Genomic DNA, 13204 nt, shown 5'->3' with positions numbered 1-13204 from the left:
CGCACTATCAGCCTTCGTGAGTGCGAGTGGGCTGGTATTAGCACAGGAGATGGTGTTCGAGAAAGAAGACCACGTGTGGGAATGTGGACTTTTCTCTCTCGTCTGGAACGCCAAAGCCCGAGCTGGAGGACCAGAACTGTCAATGCGGGCTCGGCAGCAGCTGGAGTGTCTGTTTCAAGCGTCGTGTCGTAAGTATTAATGAACATCCTGTAGCCCCCGAGGAAGTCACCCTCAGACTGTATTCGCGTGTGCCTCTTGGAGCATCAGACAACGAGGGCACTGAAAGGACGACTCAGTAGCCACGCACACACGAGAGAGATTAGAGTGTATGGGGACTTGGCCGGATAGGCGCTAGCTCAAGGCAGCTCTGTTGCTCTGAACCTCGCTGAGGTCGCCGCTTAAAAGGAGACACCGAAGAAGGCCTCACTCTAACACCCTCACGCTCGTCGTTTCTAGCCCAAAACATCCATAATTCATTACACCCAGCTCCATGCCCCAGTCCAGTCCAGTCCAGTCCAGTCCAGCATATCCACCCACCACCCGACCCGCGCCTAATCGTCACTCCGATCGTGTACCGCTCTGTTTCAATACACAAACTCGGTAACAAACATCATAGCCCGCATTGTAGGTAGGCGCTTTTGACCAGTCAACTTGGCGTGGACGTACCCCCCTTTGAACTCATTCCACATTCCACAGATGCATCGTCCACCATCAAGCCCTTGGCTGGTCATCAATGGAATCCATTTGTTCTGACAACGCCAGGTCCGCGTTGAGAATAGGCCGCCGATCCGGCCGCGAAGTATGGATGATTACATGCCGCCTTGGCAGAAATGCGATGCGCAGGGTCGTATTCGAGCATCGCGTCCAGCAATTCAAGACCGGCCGGTTCCAAGTTGGGGACGAATTTGGAGGTTGGTTCCCGACGCCACTTAGGAAACGAGGTTTTGAAGTCCGGAAACGATGTGACACCGGGCCAAGTCGTTTCATCGGGGGTGCCGAGCAGTCTGCTTTCGTGTTAGTCGAGAAGCAACGCTGATGGGCGCGGCGAGATGGGAAGCTTACTTGAAGATTTTGAAGATTTCGTCAATTTCAGAGTCGCCGGGGAAGAGAGGCTTGCGGGTACACATTTCGGCGAAGATAGCGCCAACGGACCACATGTCTACGCCCGTCGAGTATTGCCGTCCGCCGAGAAGAATCTCTGGGGCACGATACCATAGTGTAACAACCTGTGAAGTCAGTGAGTAGTGGCTTTAGGTAGCAGGGGCGAGTTGACCAACTTCGTGGGTATATGTTCTCAGGGGCACACCAAAGGCTCTTGCAAGACCGAAATCAGCCAGTTTGAGATTTCCCTCGCGGTCAATCAGAAGGTTTTGGGGCTTCAGGTCTCGGTGCAGGACACGATGACTGTGACAGTACCGAACGCCTTCAACCAGCTGAGCCATGAACTTCTTGACCATATCCTTGCCCAACCCGAGTCGCTGCATGTCCATGCTCGAGCCTTCAGGCAAGGCCTTGCCTCGTCCACCTTCTGACACTGGCAAAGCCTCCATGTACTTTTTCAAATCCAGGTCAAGGAACTCGCAGACGAGGTATAGTTTGTGGCCGTCGGCGTGAACAATGTTCAGTAAACGCACGATGTTGGGGTCGTTCATTTCTTTCAATAGGGAGATCTCGCGGATTGCAGTGCTGGGGACGCCTTCGTCTTCAGCTTCCAGACGGATCTTCTTGAGGGCAACGATTCGGCCGCCATTGGAGAGGTCTCGAGCCTTGTAGACAACGCCATACGTGCCTAGTTCCGGCATTGTCAGTGGGACACAGTAATTGGATCTTTTCGCAGGTGTCCGCTCTCACCTTCGCCAACCTTTTCAATTTTCTGGTAGTTCTCCATCTTGTTTCGGTGACCAGTACTGACTCATCTACCAGCTGTGCTGTCAGGAGGGGAACCTTTGGCCGTCGAAGGGTGCCAACAACAAAGCGGTAAGGGGTCGCCTTTGATTGAGTGGCGTCTGCGCTGCCTGAAGACAACAGCAGTGTGACGGATCGGCGACGGACCTAGATGTTAGTATGTCGATACGGAGGTAGCGAACAGCATGCACAATCTTGGCCTCCAGCTACAGGGGAATTCTTCGCAGGTCAATGTAAGGTAGTGCTGCATGGTTGTCCCATGCAAGCCATGCTCAATTGTAACTTTGTTTGTTTAGGTTCAGAGACGCGTCTGATTGGCCGGGGAGAAATCGTGCCTGCCAAGAGATTTCCGCGCCCGCAGTTTGCGGTTCGCAGTTCAAGTTCGGCTGAATTGCGGGCATTGCGGGCATTTCTCAAAATTGCCTGCCTCGCCGCTCACGCCCGCCCTCCGCCCATTGACTCATCCTTGAGACCACACGCAGTCACACTGCGAAGACCACCGGCTTGATCCTGAGACGCTCGGATAGCCCTTGCTTCTCTGCCGATCTCCGCCGTCTTCTCGAATTCACTCTCCCGGTTCGTCATCTACAGGCTTGAGTCTCCTCCTGCTCTCCCTCAACCTCGACTCAACAACCCATTATCTCACCCTGCCCACCATGGCAGGCAAAGAGCTGTCTCCGCAAGAGAAGCTCGCTTTGATCAAAGACCAATTGCAGGAGGTTCTACACGAAGACATTCTTGAAAATGTCATTCTGAAAGAGCAGAGACCATTGATAATCTACTGGGGTACAGCCACGACAGGAAGACCGCATTGCGGCTACTTCGTGCCAATGATGAAAATTGCGCACTTTCTCCGAGCGGGCTGTCGGGTCAAGATCCTTCTGGCAGACATCCACGGGTTTCTCGACAATTTGAAAGCGCCCATCGAGTTGGTCAAATTCCGGGCGGAATACTACAAATACATTATCCAATCCCTCCTGAAGGCCGTCGGCGTGAGTTTGGAGAAGCTGGAATTCGTTCTAGGCTCCTCTTACCAATTGAGCGCAGATTACACCATGGATGTCTTCCGACTGAGTAGCGTGGTGACAGAGCACGATGCCAAAAAGGCCGGTGCTGAGGTCGTCAAACAGGTTGAAAATGCCACATTATCTGGACTGATCTATCCCTTGATGCAGGCACTGGATGAGCAGCATTTGGGCGTCGATGCACAATTTGGTGGAGTCGATCAGAGAAAAATATTTGCTCTGGCACAAGAAACTCTTCCCAAGATTGGCTATAAAGAACGAGCGCATTTGATGAATCCTATGGTACCCGGTCTGGCTGGTGGCAAAATGTCTGCCTCAGACCCCGACTCCAAAATCGACATTCTCGACACGGCTGACGCAGTCAGAAAGAAGCTCCGCAAAGCCTATGCAGCTGCTGGAGAAATCGAAGGAAATGGCATAATATCTTTTGTCGAATATGTGTTACTACCCATCAGCTCTCTGCGAGATCCCGAAGGAAAAGGATCCTTCGTGTGCGAGAGAAGAGAAGGAGAAGGAGAGCCGCTGGTGTATCACGATATTGAGACCCTGAAGGAGGATTACCGAGCCGACAAGCTCACCCCACAATTGCTCAAGGCTGGCGCAGCTACCGCTCTTGTAGAGTTGCTGGCTCCCATTCAAGCCGAATTCCAGGCGTCACCGGAATGGCAAGAGATTGAGAAGAAAGCCTACCCTCCTCCCGAGCCGGCCAAGAAGAAGAAGCAACCAAAGGATAAAGGCTCAAGGTACCCGGGTGCGAGCAACGTCACTAGCAAACCGGACGGATCGATCGAGGGCGAGGGGAAGGAAGAAGTTGAGGTGGGAAAGACAGCAGAGCAAGCAATGTCGAACCTGGACATCAACGGTCAAGCTTCATGAGCAGTGAAAAGAGGAGCCGTACCTGGCAGAAACCTTTTCGATGTTCCTGTCACCGTCCTCGGCAGTGCATCGTTTCCTCAGTATTATGTTACTGAATATGCAGACCTGGGAGATAAGTACAACGAGAATCTGGAAGAAGTACGACAAGCTTGATTGAAAAATGTCCCGCTGCATGAGCGAGGAGTCACATCGCTGCAGGAGGTGTCGCACCAATACTCGTAAACGATGCATCTGCGCAATATGGTATGTAGAACCAGCCAACACAAGGTCGCGAGATTGGAGTCACTCTTCATCGCTTCATTAGCTGAAACGGGTAGAATTCTCGAACGACGACAGCATGAAAGGCGTTCTGCGGTCGGAGTAATTGTGGATTTTGTCATGAGACGTTGTCTATCCTGCTTGCTGTCGGCGAAATTCTCGGCGCTACTTTTTGTCACAGACTCGCAGCCAGCATTTGCTTCTGGCAGCCCGTTCCCCTTTGTTCTTCTTCCTCCACTCAACAGACGCACCTTCGGCGTCTCTATTGCAACCCAATTCCCGCCGAATCTTCCTTGCTCGTGTAAGTTGCTGACCAGGCCAGGCCCTTGCCCGGTAGGGGGCATCTGATGCGCTGAGACAGCAGAAACCAAAGCCTTGATGCGTCGCAAGACCGCAACAACTTTCCCGGCGTGGTAAGAAGACACACTAACCGCCAAAGGACTCCCCACAACCCCTAGGAGGTAGCTGTTTGGTTGCTTGTGCATTTCCGGCCGCTCTTTCAAAAGTGGCCGGCCGTCACTGACATGAGAGCAGCCTAGCACACGAAGTATCCATCTCTTGAGGCAGGCGTCTTCGTACGCATGATGACGGCAGCTTGCATGAAGCCAGAACCCCATGAAGCCTTCACGAACGGGTCTACCTCGCCAGCCTCGACCCTCAAACAATGGATACGAAATGTGCGCTTTGACATGGGGGCGCAGGCTGACCGACATATGCATTAATCCCTTTGTATGCTATAGTGCGAATGGGCTCAAACATGAAGGCCACAAAGAGAGGGTAGGTAAAGAATCTGTCGCTTGAAAGCACCCTTTTTACAGCCCCCTGATGTCAGAGCCTTAGTGAAGAGGAGGGTGTTGTCATGGTCGCTGTGGAATGCCAACCGACACCCCCTCCTCAATACGAAAGTCAAGCCACCCACGCAACTGTTGTCTTTAGCCCACACTCAATCAGTCCTATCTGCTGTGAGGCAACGTCGAACGACAGAGTGACGAGGAGATCGTCAGTGATAGACACAGTTTTAGCGAGAGACAACTCTAACGCTCTGGCAACTCAGTATCTACCTAGGTACAAATCCATGACACCACTGCCAGACTAAGGTGGTGACGTTGCTCACTTGCCCAGGGGCTCGGGAGGATCTCGATGCAACAAGAACTCGTCCAGGTTCAGACCTAATGCAGCAGCTCGAGGCTGAAGGCTCCTTCTTGTTCGTTGGTAACCAGGGCTGGCACGAGAGTGCCACAATGTACCAGGGTCACAATTTCGCCGGTCGCGCCTCAACCTCAGGTACCAGGTAGGAATGCAGACTTGTGGTTGCCGAGTCATTTCGATGGCAGAGGGTGTAAGTGTCCTTACGGATGTCGGCACGATACTGTTGAATTCTTGACCGCGGATCCTCCAACACACATCAGGAGACTCTGATTCCAGAGAAGGAGTAAAGTTCTGTGGACGAGCGGCGGCTTGCCGAGGAATGTGGGTGAGAGAGCTGATCCCCCAGATCACCAAAAGCGCCGAGCATCTGCCCGCCGCAAAACGCCTGGAGAACCAGACATTAGGAGACAGATTAGTCCGGAAAACAATGTTGGAAACCCAGACATCAAAATGCCCCAGCCATCGACAAAGTGGAGAAGATCTAGGACTTGACATAAGTGGGCACTTTCCTGAAGTGCGGGGTTTGGCTCTTCATCAGCAACTAGGACACATCCATGAGAGTCTAAACTCACTCTTTTCGGGAAGTAACCAGGTCTGTTGGGCTCATGGAGGGCCGAGGTGGACGGTGGAAGGCAAAGAGCTCGCGGTAGCGCCCCTGTGACATAGACAGGGTGGCACATGGGAAAGCGAGGCTGTTTGCATTCTCTCCACTCTTTCGCCGTCCATTTCAGCGATCTCCAGCACCAGCTCCACCGCTCACCGCACATGCCAGCCAACGACCGCTCGTCGCTCCCTTTTTCCTTGTGGTTCTGCTCTTCCTCCGACATTTGTGGGAAGGCTCTGGACTATCCAAGCTCTTGGTAGCCTCTTCGTTCGGAACCATTGGTCTGTGAGCTGGCAACACCTGACCCGTCTGACCTTGACCAGCTCGCTTAACCCTGCTCAGTGAGCTCCCGGGGAAGCCAGTGGGAAAGTCTGAGAGACGTCGATTTGGGTAACTCTTACCTCGATCATGCGAGCCCTAATTGATGTGGGTTGCGTTGATTGGAAATTTCTCCGGCGACCTCTTTGCCATTGGTAGACCTCAACGCGACTAAGAGCTCTGTTTTACTGCTGCCCTAGCTCTCTCAGAAATAACTGCGTCATTTGGCTTCACGGGAGGGGAGGGAAACACGAACACCAGATGCTGGAGTATATATGTACCTGGTATACCCTTCCATAAGCCTGGCACTTTTCGACCGACCACAGGCCAGATCTTTGAGAAGCTTAGCTGTTCGATCATTTGAACCGGTACCTTCGAGGTCCCGTGCTTCATTGGCCATATCTTTGATTGAGCCTTACCACCCCCGACGATGAGCTACGCGCACGACGAAGAGAGTGGCGCCGGCCGTGCTGGCCGCCATATGAGTGTCTCCGTCTATGCCAACAATATGGGAGCACCAACCTACGACACGACCAGACGAAGATCTTCTATTGTCCCCGCTGCAGCTGTCGCAGCACAACAAGATGAGACAGTCTTCAATCAGAAGGATGAAACCCTTCGCAAGATGTCTGTCGCAGTCCCCAATTTGGCCGAGCTCTCTGCCGATGCCAAAGCTGCCGCAGATTTGGAACATAGGATGGGCTTTCGTGAGGGTTGCCGCCTGTATCCCAAAGCCATCATGTTCTCCTTCTGTCTTTCTCTCGCCGTCATCATGGAGGGGTACGACACCTACCTCCTCGGCAACTTCTTCGGGTTGACCACGTTTGCTCGCAAGTATGGGTCGCCCGCAGGGATTGTCAACGGCGTCCAGAGTTACCAGGTCTCTGCGACATGGCAGTCTGCGCTCAGCAATGGCACGGCCGCTGCTCAGATTATCGGACTGTTTCTCAACGGCATCATCTCCGAGCGTATCGGATACCGCTGGACCATGATTGGCGCTCTGGCCTTTATTTGTGGATGCATCTTCATCACCTTCTTCGCTGTTGATGTGAAGATGTTGCTCGCTGGTTACGTCTTGTCGGGTCTCCCATGGGGGGTAAGTTTGATCTTGTGCTGCAGCCGTTGGGTGTTGGTGTCGCGCCCGGAGCAACCAGGTTTCGAGCAACAAGGCTGACATTACTCCTCCTCTAGGTCTTCCAAACCCTTACTACCACATATGCCGCCGAAGTGACCCCAGTCCCATTGAGACCATACCTGACGACCTACGTCAACCTCTGCTGGGTCATTGGTCAGCTTCTCGCTGCTGGTATTTTGAAAGGCTTCGTGAACCAGACCGACCAGTGGGCATACAGAGTGCCATACGCAATTCAGTGGATATGGCCGATCCCAATTGCTACAGCTGCGTTCCTTGCGCCAGAGAGTCCATGGTGGCTTGTTCGCCATGGCAAATTGGACCAAGCTCGCGCTGCGCTGCTGAAGCTGACGTCCAAAAAGAACACCGAGTTCAACGTTGAAGACACGTTGGCCATGATGATCCACACCAATGAGCTTGAAATCCAGCAGACTGCGGGCACTAACTACTGGGACTGCTTCAAGGGCGTTGACCTGCGCCGGACTGAAGTTACCTGTATCACGTGGTTGATTCAACAGACGTCAGGTTCTCCCATGATCGGCTGGGGTACCTATTTCATGATCCAAGCCGGCTTGAGCGAAAGCAATGCGTACTCCCTCGGTGTTGGCCAGAGTGCAATGGGTTTCATGGGGACGGTGCTCTCCTGGTTCTTGATGCCGCACTTCGGTCGTCGCACCTTGTATCTCGCCGGTCAATTGGCCATGTTCATCATCCTGATGATCATTGGTGGCCTGGGGGTTCCAAACCTATCCACCTCGATTGGATGGGCTTCTGGTGCCTTGATTCTTATTCTCACCTTCGTCTACGACTTTACTGTTGGGCCTGTCTGCTACTCACTGGTGGCTGAGCTTCCATCCACTCGGCTCCGAATCAAGACTGTCGTTTTGTCCCGGAACGTCTACAACATCATGGGTATCGTGGTTGGCACTCTTCAACCTCGCATGATGAATCCAACAGCCTGGGACTGGCGTGGAAAGACTTGTTTCTTCTGGGGCGGTCTCAACTTGCTAGGCTTGATCTGGACCTATTTCCGTCTTCCAGAGCCAAAGGTTAGTCGTTCATCTCTCTCGTCTCTTTTTCCCAGGGCCCAACCACTTACACTCTTCCTAGGGTCTCACTTATGCCGAACTTGATGTCTTGTTTGAGAACAAAGTGTCCGCGCGCAAATTCAAGCAAGTCAAAGTCGACCCATATCGCTCGGACAATTTGGTCATTGTTCCCGACGAGTTTGGCGACTATGATGTGGTCGAGAAGAAGGGTTTCTAAGGGCTGTAGTGCTATCACAGTCACCCGCCGAATAGGCATGTCATCGTCTACTTGTTGGGCATGCCCGGTTGGCCGGTTTGTTTGTAACGTTGGCTATGAAGTTATGTTTATTTATTTGAAACGAAACAAAAACGCAGCCTCAGTGTACGAGTATTTTATTTTTGATTGTTATCTGTTATGCAAACTGGATGAAGTCAGCTGCTGGCTTTTGTATCCATCTCGCGCGGGCCATTTGCGCACGCAAGCGAGACAGCGACAGCTGAGCGAAATGAGTTGACCGGTCGCCTACCCTAGGGCCCACAGAACGCTGCCTATTGAGCCTGTTCTGCCCAGCCAACTGGTTCGTGTAAGAATATTAGTGCGTCAAATACCCAGTAGGGCCAGCAACCAGTGGGACTGGGACGAGGGAGGCAGCTACTACTGATGGATTTCCTGCCCAAACAAAAGGCAACATGCCGCTCCTTGCGCATTGTGGCGTTTCTCGTTCCATACCTAGGTACCTACCTGGCGAGCTGGGTACCGTACATCACCAAAGTCCTGGGCTTTTTGGCTGCATCTCAGCCGCACGACCACTTCATGCCCATGGCATGGCATCAGACGTGGTCGTGGCATTCGCCTCCAAACTACCTGGTACTAGTTCATGCAATGGTCCAGAACCATGATCCCCTTTGTGCGACAGAGTCGGCCTAACGAGCTAGAGTTCGGGTGGTTTTGTCTCTGGTCAAGATGCTGCCTTGTGCTTGTCGTTAGTTGCAGTCGTGGTTTTCAGCCTCCTTCTCTTCTATTCCTTCCGTCTGTATTGTTCTTTTCCATTGCCCATCTGGTTGATTTCGACGAATAAAGCGGATTCCTTCCTTGCAACCCGTTTCATCCTCGTGTCGTCTGACTCAGGTGTTCACTGTTCATCAGGCTGCCACTGCCCCTGGCCCTCGTGCGTTCCCCGCCGCCGTACCTGGACAACCTAGCCGGCTGGATTTCAGGTGCCATCGAGCTTCTTTTTGGACAACGCAACTATACACTTGAGTCACCTACGCCTCCATTTGGGCTCGAATATCTCTGTGCCCAAGTCATAAAAGGCCATGGATGATCGCAGAGACAATATCGGCGGAGGCGGCCGCTGGTATGGTCCTCCACCGCCTGATCTTTCTATTGCACCAGCTCCGACAAAGATGCGGCGCAAACAGCGCCGACAGCCTCCTCAGGAGACAGTGAACCAGTTCTGGAACCAATTGAACCCCACGCACCCTGGTAAAGTCTTCACTCTCCTCCCCAACAACCCCTATGCCCGCAAGAAGGCCGCAAAAACTCCTCATGGCACCGTCGTCGGCCAGCGCGCGGCCAAGTCGTACGAAGAGGCTCGCGATGAGTGTAAGAGGGACGTAGACAGGATCGTCAGGGAGTGCCGTCGACTGAACCAGAAGTACCGGGACATGCATTTTGATATCGAGTGGGATCTCAAGTCCGGGCAGCGGAATTGTCTCGACGGTCTCAGCACACCTGGCGATTGCATGAAACCAAAGGGCGTCAGAAGAGTCACGGTAAGTCTCTTTGTTGTTGCTCTAGTCGAGAGATCCCACAACGGCTAAGAAATGGCTAGGACATATTTGAGAAACCGGAATTCTTCATCAACGGCCCGACTGCTGGTGACGTGCGTCAGGGCCGTGATGGAGATTGCTATCTGATGGCAGCGCTGTGTGGATTGGGCAACATGGAAGGATTGATCGACAGAGTGTGTGTCAAACATGACAAAGACGTCGGTGTCTACGGATTTGTCTTCTTTCGAGGTAATCTTCTGGTGTTCTCTGGGTGAGAAAATTGAAGCCTTCTAATCTATATTTGCAGATGGCGAATGGCAACATACGATCATCGATGATAAACTCTACAGTAAGTTCACCTCTCTTCAATATCCATATATCCATGTGCTATCACTACTTAGGCAAGGACTGACATGGTTGCAGCCAAAGCACCAGATTACGACGAAGCCCAGGACGAGCGGGTGGTCTGGGACGACATCAATCGCGTGGACAGCGCCGGAGAATACCTCAAAGCCCACTTGACAGGCTCGAGAGCACTGTACTTTGCGCAATGCAGTGACGAAAATGAAACATGGCTCCCACTTCTTGAGAAGGCCTACGCGAAAGCGCACGGAGACTTTGCTTCCATCGACGGAGGATTCACGGGCGAGGCTATCGAAGACCTGACCGGCGGCGTGACAACGGAGATATACAGCACCGACATTCTCGACCGTGAAGCCTTTTGGCGCGAGGAACTCATGCAGGTCGGCAAAAAGTTCCTCTTTGGCTGCGCCACGGGCTTCTACGCCAACTGGCTCGACACCACCAGAGCACCCCGCGAACGTGAAGGGATCTCCGAAGGGCATGCCTACAGCATCATGGATGCGAGGGAAATCAACGGCGAGCGACTCCTGAAGCTCCGTAATCCCTGGGGCAAGAAAGAATGGACGGGGAGATGGAGTGATGGCAGCTCCGAATGGACTCCCGAGTGGATGCAGTTGCTGGACCACAAATTTGGCAATGATGGCATCTTCTGGATCAGCTACGATGATCTCCTGAAGAAGTATCAGCATTTTGACCGTACGAGAATCTTTGGTCCCGAGTGGAATGTCACACAGTGCTGGACCAGCGTCAATGTCTCATGGTCGGCCGAGTATCACAGCACAAAATTCTCTTTGACGTTGGAAGAGAAGGCGCCCGTGGTGATTGTTCTGGCGCAGCTGGACGATACCTATTTCAGTGGATTGGAGGGTGGCTATGGATTTGACCTACAATTCCGCCTCGAGTCCGACAACAAGGAGGACGAAAACGACTACATTGTCCGATCCAACGGCAATTATGCCATGGCCAGATCTGTGAGCACAGACATTGAGCTGGAAGCTGGCACGTACTCGGTTCTGATGAAGATCACCGCCACCCGGAACACAGACAGAGAGCACGTCGAAGATGTATTGCCTGTCTATGCCGCCACAAGACGCGAGAAGCTCATTCAGATGGGGCTCTCGTACGATCTCGCACATGCCAAGGGTGTGATTGTGGAAACAGAGGCCGAACGGAAAGAGCGCAAAAAGCGTGAGAAGATTCGACGTGCACAAGAGAAGGAAAAGATGAAGCAGAAGGCCAAGGCCCAGGCGAAGAAGCATTGGGAGAGACAGAAGAAAAGACATGAGCTAGAGAAGGAGAGACAGGCAAGGAACAAGGAGAGGAGAGAGAGGAAGAAACGGGCCAACGGACTGGCCGCTGAGAAGCCCCGCGAACCGGTTGTCGAGAGGCAGGGAACTTTTGGCAGCATGATCAACGCGAACCCTGAGAGCAGGAGGGATTCGACGATGCAGAATGGGCACGTCGACAAAGTCGAAGGCTTGAACCCGGGGTCTGAAGCCATCGAGGTCCAAAGCTCCAACGACTTCGTTCCTGTGAGCGCGAAGGAACCTGCAGAACTGTCAGAGGAGCCAAACCCAATCCTTGCTTCGCAGGAGAAACCAGCAGAAGAAGTCACCGCCGACAGTGTCGTCCAGCCGCTGGAAGAAGTGATCAAGCTCGCCAACTCAGAAGAGCACGCCAGCAAGCCGGAACACCTTTCTGACAAGAAGCCCGCACCACCCGAGGCTGTAGCAGCAGGGGCTGATGATACGGCCGTTCAATTTGATGGCTCCCCTGTCATTACAGACGTCAAGCCGCTGTCGAGGCTGCCTCCACAATCTCGCCCGGAGCATCTCGCATCTAAAGACATCGGCTCTGGGAAAGAAGCTACTTCTGTGATAAAATGGCATAGGGATGCTCAACCTGGTATGGCGAATGGACCTCACCATCGGACGCCGGCTCGCAGCGCCACGATTAACAGCACAGCCGTCACCATGCTAGGCATCGGGAGCGGCGCTGATGATAGGGAGTATGATATCCAAGACGGTGACCAAATCAGAGATTTCGACATTGTCCGCGAAAAAGACGGCAATCAGGAATCAAATGGACACACAGGACCCACGAACGACGACGACGTCTCTGACGCAGACTCCTTCCCGCCTTTCGACTGGAGTCCGGAACTCGACATGTCGCCCTACAGCAGCAGCGACGCCGAGTCAGGTACATCGTCGACTCACACCTTCACTCCCGGTCTAGGCCGGCTCAGGTCCACTATCCGCCGTGGGCGACGCCGCTCACGCTCACCGCTACTCAACCCGACCATCGACATGGACGGCCCAGGCCTGAAGCCACCGGGCGGCGGAGCAGATGATGACGGCGACGGGCCTGGTGAGCCATGGAACGCCGTGTGTGTTGTGGGTCTGAGGGTGTATTCGACACTGAAGGGTGAAGGGATCAAATTGAAGGTCGTACGACCGAGCGAATATTCCGACAACGAAGAAGCGGACAGAGGCAAAGCCCCAAGCGGGGCTGCTGGGGGCGAGGACGCAGAGACCAAGGAGGCCGCCGAGCGCATTTTGGACCCGGATGACATCTCAAGGGGAGCTGTGGCTGCCGAGCCTGAGAGCACGGGTGCCGTGGTAACCGGTGAGGGCGAGAAGCGTGACCCGAATTGTCTGGAAGATGGCATGAAACTAGGAAGTAGCAGCAGAATCTCGAAGCTGGGCATGCACCCCCCTCTGGCAACCAGAACAGCGACGAACAAGAGGAGATGGAGATGATCTTGACAGACTGG

General features: G+C 53.5%; 4 protein-coding genes across 4 annotated transcripts; 3 read left to right on the top strand and 1 right to left on the bottom strand.

The window, feature by feature from the left end:
• Nucleotides 1–730: 730 nt before the first annotated feature.
• Z520_03155 (cyclin-dependent kinase 1) lies at nucleotides 731–1888 on the bottom strand (the record flags this gene model as incomplete). The annotated part of the gene is made up of 4 exons (XM_016773668.1): nucleotides 731–1004; nucleotides 1063–1226; nucleotides 1278–1789; nucleotides 1852–1888. 4 exons carry the CDS (start codon nucleotides 1886–1888, stop codon nucleotides 731–733), a joined length of 987 nt encoding a protein of 328 aa, XP_016635725.1.
• Nucleotides 1889–2561: 673 nt separating this feature from the next.
• Z520_03154 (uncharacterized protein) lies at nucleotides 2562–3806 on the top strand (the record flags this gene model as incomplete). Its single annotated transcript, XM_016773667.1, has 1 exon — nucleotides 2562–3806. The coding sequence occupies one exon, from the start codon at nucleotides 2562–2564 to the stop codon at nucleotides 3804–3806; it is 1245 nt and encodes a 414-aa protein (XP_016635724.1).
• Nucleotides 3807–6565: 2759 nt separating this feature from the next.
• Z520_03153 (uncharacterized protein) lies at nucleotides 6566–8533 on the top strand (the record flags this gene model as incomplete). The annotated part of the gene is made up of 3 exons (XM_016773666.1): nucleotides 6566–7231; nucleotides 7327–8316; nucleotides 8378–8533. 3 exons carry the CDS (start codon nucleotides 6566–6568, stop codon nucleotides 8531–8533), a joined length of 1812 nt encoding a protein of 603 aa, XP_016635723.1.
• Nucleotides 8534–9612: 1079 nt separating this feature from the next.
• Z520_03152 (uncharacterized protein) lies at nucleotides 9613–13190 on the top strand (the record flags this gene model as incomplete). The annotated part of the gene is made up of 4 exons (XM_016773665.1): nucleotides 9613–10071; nucleotides 10131–10317; nucleotides 10376–10417; nucleotides 10492–13190. 4 exons carry the CDS (start codon nucleotides 9613–9615, stop codon nucleotides 13188–13190), a joined length of 3387 nt encoding a protein of 1128 aa, XP_016635722.1.
• Between the last annotated feature and the right edge of the window lie 14 nt (nucleotides 13191–13204).

Source organism: Fonsecaea multimorphosa, assembly GCF_000836435.1.
Source record: "Fonsecaea multimorphosa CBS 102226 unplaced genomic scaffold supercont1.4, whole genome shotgun sequence".
Lineage (NCBI taxonomy): Eukaryota > Fungi > Ascomycota > Eurotiomycetes > Chaetothyriales > Herpotrichiellaceae > Fonsecaea > Fonsecaea multimorphosa.
This window is presented reverse-complemented; position numbering and strand designations above follow the sequence as displayed.